The sequence below is a fragment of the Heteronotia binoei genome, chromosome 7 (genome assembly GCF_032191835.1).
Source record: "Heteronotia binoei isolate CCM8104 ecotype False Entrance Well chromosome 7, APGP_CSIRO_Hbin_v1, whole genome shotgun sequence".
NCBI classification, from domain to species: domain Eukaryota; kingdom Metazoa; phylum Chordata; class Lepidosauria; order Squamata; family Gekkonidae; genus Heteronotia; species Heteronotia binoei.
Genome location: NC_083229.1, coordinates 72,707,713 through 72,718,344, shown reverse-complemented (window position 1 = coordinate 72,718,344; position 10,632 = coordinate 72,707,713). Strand labels below are relative to the sequence as shown.

The window sequence follows — 10,632 nt, the reverse complement described above, 5'->3', positions numbered from 1 at the left end:
ATGGAATTCTGATGTGAAGTATATGTGCTTTGGAGTATGTTAATAATACAATATATTTGGCAATTCAGTGTTATATGATTTGAGTCCATATAGTATTTTATTCTGAATTGGCTTTATCTGGGGCTTTTTTTGTAGCAGGAACTCCTTTGCATATTAGGCCACACACCCTTGATGTAGCCAATCCTCCTGGAGTTTACAGTATGCCCTGTACTAAGAGCCCTGTAAGCTCTTCGAGGATTGGCTACATAAAGTGGGTGTGACCTAATATGCAAAGCAGTCCCTGCTACAAAAAAGCCCTGACTTTATCAGAGCCTTGGTTGTTTACTCATGCATTTCTAATGCCAGCATTCTGCTCATTTTGTGCTCCAATTGTGATTAGGACCCCTCTCAAGGAAGCTGCAGCCTCTCATGTAAGCAAAGCAACACTGTACCACAAGTCACAAAGAATTAATTTTTTAAACTATATTTCACTAGACAAATAAAGTTGCTCAGTATGAACTAAACTCTTGGCAATATTGTCCTCAACATTTATGTAGAGCAACCGACTGTCCTAAGTAGTAGAGAAGGCAGCATGGTATAGCCCAATCTTGTCAGATCTCAAAAGCTAAGCAAAGTTGATTCTTGGAAGGGAGACTGCCAAGGAAGACTCTGCAGAGGAAGGCAACAGCAAACCACCTCTGCTTCTCATTTGCCTTGAAAGCCCCTTTCTGGGGTCACCACAAGTCAGCTGTGACTTGACAGCACTTAACATATACACACACATAAACAGTTTACCCATTCAGAATGCTATTATTTTAGAAGTTATCTGTAACATTAGGTACAAATTAGATTTTAAGCTGAATTTTTCTATTTAAAGGAGAACAGTGTTCTAAAAAGATTGCCCTTTGCATATACTAAAATATTGTTCCACAGGCCTGTATTGAAACACAGAAGTTTATTTACCCAAACAAAACAGAGGATTTTTTTTCCAGCCCTCATTTTTTAAAATTTCATTTAAATTTGTGAACATTTAAGTCCACAAAAAAGAAAGGTCTGTGTATTTAAGCAGCTCCAAAACACTCAATTCAATAGGCTTTTTAAACATTGATATTCACCAACAGTATCACAAAAGTCTTTTAAAAACATAATTGTAAGCAACAGTAATTCTAAAAACACGAAAGGGAAAAAAGCATAGCAATGTCCACAGTTACAAGAAAAAGTGCACATTGTCACAATCACAGTCATTACTTGAAAAACTATAACAAGTAGATAGAAAATATCATTGATGCCTTCAACTCATCATCAAAAAACCAAATTACATAAAAAATTGTACACAAAATAAGGCAAATTCAGGAATGCACAAGGAACTTGTTATTTAACAAAAGCTAAAACAACAGAACAGGTATTACAATAAGCATAAACTAAAATACTTTTCTATAAATACAAAAAAAATAAGCTTTCCTTAGCGCACAACAAAAACACCATCAATGTTTATTTGACATCTTAAAATAACAAACAGGGTAGGGGAATCTGGGGTTGAGAGTCTTGTGTAAGTGGCCGCTGTATCCTTTACATTTTTGTACAGTTTCTTAGATCAGTGTTAACATTATAAAAATCACATCAGAAGTGTTAATGGCCCTTTTCAGTTACATATTCATTTAAAAGAAAAAAAATAAATACACACAGGAGTGCAAATTTTCCGATTGTCACTTGCAACCTCTTCACATTCAATCATCTACATCCATTCACTACCAGAAGAACTTGTACAAGACAGCAGCAGCAATCCTGGAGTTAAATGAGCAAGCTTGTAAGAGATCACTTAAAAAAAATTAATGATATGTCTTTTAAAATAACCCTCACACCTTGATTAGTTGATAATAAAACTGCAACTCATTATGAAATGGAGGTGAGAGTGTTGTGAATTCAGGAAATGTTTGGTTCCTTTGGACAGCATTCCAGTGATTTTTGTGTAGGTATCCACCAGGGAATGGGCTGCTCAGCACAAACAGGGAATTTGCCAAAGAGCAGATGTGGATTGCTGAAAGGGGGTAGAGTTTCAGAGAAGAGGACTATCAACAACTCCTCAGAACACTATTTGAAAAATCTCTGACAAATTTACCAAAATAAAAATGATCAATTTAGAATGAGAAACAACATTTTGTCTTGTGTTTTTTCTTTATAAAATTACATTTTCTTCAAAATACAAGATCCTTTTCATTGCAATTGCATCCTGTTAACAACAGGGCATTTGGCAACTTTTTGCCATATAATGCAGCTTTGAGTCCACTGAGTCAATAGCACATTCCACTAATATTGCACTTGGAATTTACATCAATTTTGAACCCCCAATATCTTCTGGTTTTATCCATGTTAGAACAAGTTAATATTTCTAGCCACTTTTTGCTATTGATGCTGACACAAGAAAACAAACATAAAGCAATAGACTTGATATATTTAAGGATCTCAGAAAAAACAGAGATCCCAGTTCACTTGAAGAACCTTAGCACACCAAGAACATCAAGGAAAAATGTGGCATTATGGTAATTAACCCATCAACAAAACTGTCCAGTGTTTGAAAATCTGCTCTGGGAATTCAAAATGCTATTAGTGGAAATGCTGTGATAAATCTAGGTCAGCAGGATGGCCATGTGTCTCAGTTCTGTTGCAAAATAAGGTTTTCTAGTTCATCTGCAGAACGCAGCAAAAATGCAGCTGATTCTCGGTATCCTGCCACCAGTTGCCGTACTGCATTGATTTCTGTTGGGCTCAGCTGAGGTCTGGAGCTGGTACTACTGGAAGATCCAGAAGTCGTTGCTAACTGCCTTTTCATACTGAGATCTGTTGGACCTGGAAATGACAAATTAATACTATTGAAACATCAAGGTATTTGTTGTTTATTTAAAACATTTCTATGCCACCTTTCTATCCAGATAGAATCTCCAAGGTGATTAATGTTTCAAAATTAAAGTATGTCAACTTTAAAACAGCTTTTAAAATAAAGTTAATATAAAATTTTTATACAATTCAATAAAACATAAACTCTGAAACTCATGTAACAACACAAAGAGTGCCAACAACAGTTGGGTGGTGGGGATGCCAAGCATAGAACTCTTCATCTGCTGGTAGAAGACAATGATAGAGAGAGACAGATAAATCTCCCTGAGGAAGGAATTCCACAGTTAGCACCTCAGTCAAGAAAGCCCTTTCTCAGGTTGCCACCTGAAGCAAGGCCTCCAAAGATGACCAGAGTGAAAGGGTAGATTTATATGAGAGTAAACAGTCCTTAAAATAAGCTGGCCCCAAGCCATATAGAGGCTTTAAAGGTCAATATCAGCACCTTGAATTGGACCCACAAGAAAACTGAGAGTCAGTACAGATGGAACAATACTGGAGTGATATGGTCCCTATGACTCACTCCAGTCAACATTTTGGCCACAGCATACTGTACCAACCATAGATTATGGACAGTCTACAAGGATAGCTCCATGCAGCGCTCATTATAGTAACCTAATCTAGATCTCTACCAGGGCATGCATCACAATGGCAGGATGTTTCCCACCTAGAAAAGGCCACAGCTGGGTCAACCACATACCTTGAACTTATATTTGTTGTACAGATCTCAAGGACAGACTACATGCATGGGGAAGGAAGGAAGGAAGGAAGGAAGGAAGGAAGGAAGGAAGGAAGGAAGGAAGGAAGGAAGGAAGGAAGGAAGGAAAGGAAAGGAAAGGAAAGGAAAGGAAAGGAAAGGAAAGGAAAGGAAAGGAAAGGAAAGGAAAGGAAAGGAAAGGAAAGGAAAGGAAAGGAAAGGAAAGGAAGGAAGGAAGGTCAAGGAAATACTTTTCTGTTAGTGATTGGTTCATAAGTCTGGATTGCTTTATTTAGGCTTTTATATACTTACTAGAGAAGAAAAATACAACGGGCTTTAGAATGAGGCTTTGGGTGAGTGCCCCCCCACCCTTACTGTCTTCCCACCCAAACAACTGAAGGCATTCACTCCCCCCACCTCAAGGAGAGCTGATCTTGCCATCTGGAGAGCAGTTGTAATTCTGAGTGATCCCCAGCTCTCACCTGGAGATTGCAAAAGCAAACCAAACGGGATGAACACAGTGAAGTTGAGAAGCAGGGGAAACCTGTGTTCTACAAAAAAGTCAATTTCAGTGAAATTTACAAGAATATGCTGTAGTTGCTCAGTACAAGGAATTTAAAAAAAAACCCTCACTATTGAAGGAATATCTCATGTTATTTTATAACATATAATGTATATATCCAAAATTATAAATCAAAATTACAATAAAGCATTTGCCATTTTTCATCATGAAAGAATCCATGTAAAGACTCCAAGGAGTGCAAAGTCCTAGTAGGTGCACTTTGACCTCTCCTGATGGATGACGATGTTGTATGCGATGTCAAAAGCTACTTTGCAGTACACTGAAGACTCAACACATCAGGCAATGTCTTTATAATGAAGTGTAAATGATAACACGTTCCCTAGGTTAAAAAAGCTGTGTTTTGATTATAGACCTTCGTCTTGATCAATTCACTTCATATTATCTGGAACCAATGCTCACAACAATATGCACGCAACTAATCAGTTTCTTTATCTGGCATTAGCAGAAGCTGAATCCAGCTAAGATAGAGGTCCTGTACCTGGGTCAGGGTGGAGTGGGTATGTGCATCCAGCTCCCAGCTTTAGATGGTGCCACATTGGTGCCAGCCCAACAGGTGAAGAGCTTGGGAGTGATCTTGGATGCCTCCCTTTCCATGGAGGCCCAGATCACGATGGTTGCCAGGTCTGCCTTTTGTTATCTTCGGCAGAACAGGCAGCTAGCACCATATCCATCCCCCCAGGACCTGGCTACAGTGATCCATGTAATGGTCACTTCCAGACTAGACGACTGTAACTCGCTCTATGCTAGCTTGCCCTTGAGACTGATCTGGAAACTGCAGCGGGGGCAGAATGTGGTGGCTTGCCTGCTAACTGCACCACCTCTACGGTTGGGCATTCAGCTGGTGCGCCACAGTCTGCACTGGCTGCCCATTGAGTACCAGATCCGCTTCAAGGTTTTAGTTTTAACGTTTAAAGCCTTGTGGCCTGGAACCAACATACTCTCAAGAGGGGAATGAGGGAGAAACACACGGGTGCCCCTAATGAAATTTTAAACATTTTTGGGAATTTTGTTCCCACAAACAGGTTCTGGAACTTCATTCTGCCATGTCCCTCCCAAAGCCTTGCCAGCTACTATTGTATGTTTTCATAAATCAGGATTACTCATACATTTGCACAGAAGTTCAGCTTCTTCTGTATCAGTAAATTAAGCCTGATGCTCAACAATCTTCTGTGTCATATCATTTTAATACTAAGAGAATGCCATTTCTCTAGCCATCAGTGGGGTGACTTAGTCATTTATAATGTAACTAGTTACTTGACTATGGTTTATGGATTCATTTAAGCTGCATAGATATCACATATTTTTGAAAGCTAAGTAGTTCATGTTTTAACTAAATCATTCAAAATGCTAGAAGCACTCTGAATCCTTGTGAAGACTTAAGCGTTCATTTATCATATTAGCTACTGAGTAAATCTGGCATTAAATACACTGCTGGACAAATGACTTGCAAGATTTAACATGAGGTAGTTATTGCCTCATAAATTACTCATTGGCAGCATCAATTACCTAGAATTCTAGATTGCAGGTCAGATACATAATATGGCAACTTTCTGCACTGATAAAAGCACTGATAGCTTATGACTATCAAAGTCATATATGAATTATCTTTACAATAATCCCCCACATACTAGTATGGGACAGCCAGTTGGATACTTAATAGCCTGATGGGAGTGAATAGTTTCTGATAAATTCAAATATTACCTTTAAATTGGTCATTAATATTGTAGACAATAATTTATAGCTACAATATATAATTTTAAAATCTGTTATGAGATGTAAAGTAATTAACGATGGCCAAGATGAAAATAATTGTGAGACTACTTCTCAAAAGTGAGTTCAGAAACAGTCTGTGGTATGGCATGGATGTCAACTGTTCAAAGCAGAGAAAATTAAATGTTCACTGGACTTCTGTAAGGCCCTTGCATGAGCGTAAGTAGATCTTTGGATCACAGCCAATATTTTTAAATCCTCAAGGGTAAAAGAAACGGAGGCATATTGTTACTGGAAAAAAATGCCTCTTTCTTGTGGGTTCTACTTTCAGCTTTATTATGCACATGCTCCTTTTACTCTAAGGATATTATCTTTCCATCTACAACAGTGCTATCAAAAAGACAGGTTCAAAAGACAAATTTTGCTTACGATTTGCTTATGATTTAGTGCTGAAAGATTGTTTTGCTTGCCACTTTTTATAAGAATTATTATTGTTTTCAGCAAATTATATATCTCTTTATCTAATTGTTTCTTGCCTAGAAGAACAGTTTAAGAATGTAAATTAGTTATCAGCAGTCCTATCCAGGTATATATCAGTGTAAGAATAGATCTAAGCAGGGGTGGAATTCTAGCAGGAGCTCCTTTGCGTATTAGGCCACACACCCCTGATGTAGCCAGTCCTCCAAGAGCTTACAAAAAAGAGCCTTGTAAGCTCTTGGAAGATTGGCTACATCAGGGGTGTGTGGCCTAATATGCAAAGGAGCTCCTGCTAGAATTCCACCCCAGGATCTAAGTGTATCTCAGTGTAAGAATATATTTATGTAAACATAATCCCATTGATCTGGTAGGAGGCTGTTACCAGTGGAATCCTTTCACCAATAGACCACCACTAGCACAAAGGGGCAAGAGCACACAGTGCATGTGTGGGGTGTTTGTGGTAAACGTTTAAGAAAAATTCTATGCTCATTCAGGCTTTATTCATAACCCCCATGATGCTATAACTTCATACCTGAAAAAGAGGTGGTAAAAATTAAAACGTTCTCTTTGAAATTAATGGAGGGCTCCTGAAAAGGATCTGCCCATCTTCTTCATTTTCACCCCACAGATTGCAATACCAGCAGGGAGATGTAAATACCAGCTAACAGACACTCTCCTCCAATATGTCTTTGGGCTTACGTAGCTCTGTTCTCATGTTTTCAGAACACAGAGCACACATATAGATAGGTAGTGATGGCCTTATTGGTTAACGGGCACTTTGTTCAAACAATCTGAGTTGAGTACAAGGTACATAATGCTAACAGGTCTTATATGTGTAATATATCTTCACATCCACATAGTTACTCTGTCTAGAGTCTCCCGCCTGGAATCTCAACTCCAATGGAAGCACCAGTCACCCATGCAAATAAGACAGAAAGGTGGAATCTATATCTCAAAACAGCACTCCAAAACACACTCTTACCTTAAAAAGGTAAAGGTAGTCCCCTGTGCAAGCACCAGTCGTTTCTGACTCTGGGGTGATGTCGCATCACAATGTTTTCACGGCAGACTTTTTTACGGGGTGGTTTGCCATTGCTTTTCCCAGTCGTCTACACTTTCCCTCCAGCAAGCTGGGAACTCATTTTACTGACCTCGGAAGGATGGAAGGCTGAGTCAACCTTCAGCCGGCTACCTGAACCCAGGTTCCACCAGGATCACACTCAGGTCATGAGCAGAGAGCTCGGACTGCAGTACTGCAACTTTACCACTCTGCGCCATGGGGCTCCTTTTTAGCTCCACCTAGACATCCCAATATGTCCAAATATGTCCAATATGTCCAGATCACCACTGATGGCCTTAACCTTGGTCTTAACTACCTTAACCTTGGTTTCAAGGCTGTAGCAGTGACTTCTACACATGTGATAGTACACAGGTTGCAAAGAGGGAACTCTGTTGGCTACAAACCCCATATACAGCTATACTCCCACCATGCCCTGATAAAGGCAATTGCACATGCAACAACACACCAATTGTTATTCCAAGCCAAACAATCATGACTCATTTTTCTTAGCAGGATAGGAACCAGGTCTCATGGAGCAGAACAAATGGAAACTGTAGACAGTTCCAGAGTAAGGGATGTATAGCAGGGAGCTGGACAAAATGAATGGTATTCTTAGGCTGATAATGACCTGAATAATGTCATTAGTCCTTGCTTTGCTCTCTCTGATAGACATTGTCTTAGCTGTGTATGGCTTCTCCCAGTTCTCCCCCCATAAGATTCTGGCTAGGAATTTAATTTGGGATTTTCTGTGCAATAAGAACATGCTGTTCAATTGAGATGTAACCATCATGGACTTCTTTTAGTTCTGATCTGTATGTCTGTGCTCTGAATACCATGCATGGAACTTGATAAATTTATCATGGGCTGGGTCCTTAGAAGACTTTAAAGGCATCATCATGAGCTTGTCTTCTGTCTCCTACTGTAACTGTTGCTCTGTGCAGTGGGACACTTGGGTTCTACTTTTGGTATCTCTCAATTTGCATCAGTGTTGCCGGTTAGAATCTACCTGAGAAGTTTTTTTTAAAAAAAAACCCTTCTGTATCACCCTGTGGTGTGACTCAAATAACCATTTCCTTATGGTGGCGAAAAGTGCCATCAAGTTGCACCAAACTTATGACAATCCCACAGACTTTTCAATGCAAGAAGCATTTCAGAGTGTTCCTGAGAAGCACTGCCTGATAAAAATGGAGTACTCCAGTGCAAATAAAGAGAGAGGGCCTCCTACTTCTGTTAAACAAAATGGAGTTCGACCAAAAACAGGCCAAGAAAACACTCCATCTAAACAGGTGGAGTGGACCCAGTAGAGAACTTGTTTTGGTTGGTGCCTGAAGTCTGTGTCTCAGCGTAGTCTCACCCATTCCCCCTCCAGCGCCTCTGCCCAAACGGGATGCATAATAACATGGGAACTGCGGGTAAGTACTACTCTCACTCTGATCTTCTGCTACTTGCCAATTGTCTCTTCCTCCAGCCTATCACCTCTACCTTGCTAACTCCAATCAAATGCATAATTTGATTGATCCTACCCTTAAAAGTCTTTGATCCGAGTGTCAGCCAAAAACTGGTAACAAATTATTCAATCGCTCAGAGCTTATCATCCTAGCAAAATGTGCGAAGTTTCCCAACATAGCGATTCAAGATAGCCACCAATGGAACATCAACGCCCCTTGGTAACTAACAACCCCCATCCGTCAAACCCCTATATAGTGTGGGTCAAAAACCCACCTTGGTGCGCATTCTGTAGGGTGCCATTTGCAGTCTGTACCACCCATCACTCCTGTAATTGGGTCTATAGGGCGCGTTACGCTGGTAATTCGCATTCCTCTCCATTTACTTTCCATTGAACGGGCATCTCCTCTTCTGCATGAGGTGAATATTACCCGCTTCAACAACCCTTGAATTCCTCTATCGATAACCTCTATTTTCTTAGTCTCTTGAATGTTTGTACATAGATCTGCAGGTGTGTGTGTAAATCCTTTTGCTACATATCCTAAGTAAACACTATAAAATATAATTGCTTGGACTATTCTTGGATGAAAACCTGAACTCCGTATCATTGAAAGAAAAGATCCTCGCTCCTAAATTCACTCTACCTAGTCTCTTAGCTAATTTCCCCATCAAAATTAAGAGACTTAAAAGCATTGCCTGTAACAAGAGATGGTTTGCCATTGGCTGTCTCTTCGTAGCAACCCTGGACTTCTTTGGTGGTCTTCCATCCACATACTAACAAGGCTGACCCTGCTTAGCTTCCAAGATCTAATGAGACTGGACTAGCCTGGGCCATTCAGGTCATAGCTCATTTCCTTATATTGTCCTTTACCTACTGTTTAGCTAGTGGCAACCCCAAAGCATTGTGTGCTGTTGTTCTTGTTATATCTGTTCTTGTTCTTCCCTATATATGGGGCTCCCAGCCCTTCTGTGAACTACTCACATCCCTCACACAGAAAGTGGGAACTCAACCATAATGGCCAAAGTAATCATTAGGGTACAAGAGATAACTGAAAAGATTTACCATAGGATGGTTCAGATTCCTGGGAAAGACAGTTTGTTTTACTAGTACCATCTCTTTCCAGATTTTTCAGACTGTCTCATCCATTATAGATTATGAATATTTTCAATTTCCTAAGGTTACATGCCTCAGGGAAGCATTAAACATAGTGGTTATTGCAAACTTTTGCTGTAAATTGAGCTATTTTACAAGGAAATGGAACCCAGCAAGTCATCTCAACTTATTCTTAAAGGGATTTACAGAGCATAAGGCCAAATGATAATGCTACAGAACAATGGAGCTTTGTTTGAGTGATATACAGGCAGGCGTGCTTCATTCATAACAACAAACTATGGTTACTGAAAGAACAATTGTTGCGGAATCCACAGCAAACACCCTACTCCTCACAATGTCAAGAGTCACTCCATCTTGTCCTTCTTGTCATGTGTATTCAATTTTACAATGCTATGCTGTGCTTCAATGCTATGTTGTGCTTGCTATGCCTTTGATATAACTGTAACTTGTTGCTTATCTGGAGGGAGGATGGCATGTCTGGGAATTGGCTAGTTGCTAGGTAACCATCAAAGAGCTGGAGGAGATGCGAACTGTGAACTGATAGTGGGCACCTGTGGTGATGAGAGCTTAGCAAAAACCCCACGCAAACCCCCCGCTTTTGCTTGGCGCGCTTTGGCTTGAATTATAATGGTCAGGGCAAAGGTTTATAAGTTGGGGGAACTGCCAGAGAGGTC

General features: G+C 39.9%; 1 protein-coding gene across 3 annotated transcripts in view; it reads right to left on the bottom strand.

Annotated features, from left to right (window-relative positions):
• Positions 1-919: 919 nt before the first annotated feature.
• Positions 920-10,632, bottom strand: part of NOL4 (nucleolar protein 4) — a 262,828-nt gene continuing 253,115 nt past the window's right edge. For all 3 annotated transcript variants that reach the window (XM_060243837.1, XM_060243838.1, XM_060243839.1), the window contains one exon: positions 920-2,826. In XM_060243837.1, coding sequence (XP_060099820.1) covers positions 2,633-2,826 — 194 coding nt within the window. In that variant the 3' untranslated portion in view covers positions 920-2,632. The remainder of the gene's footprint in view (positions 2,827-10,632) is intronic.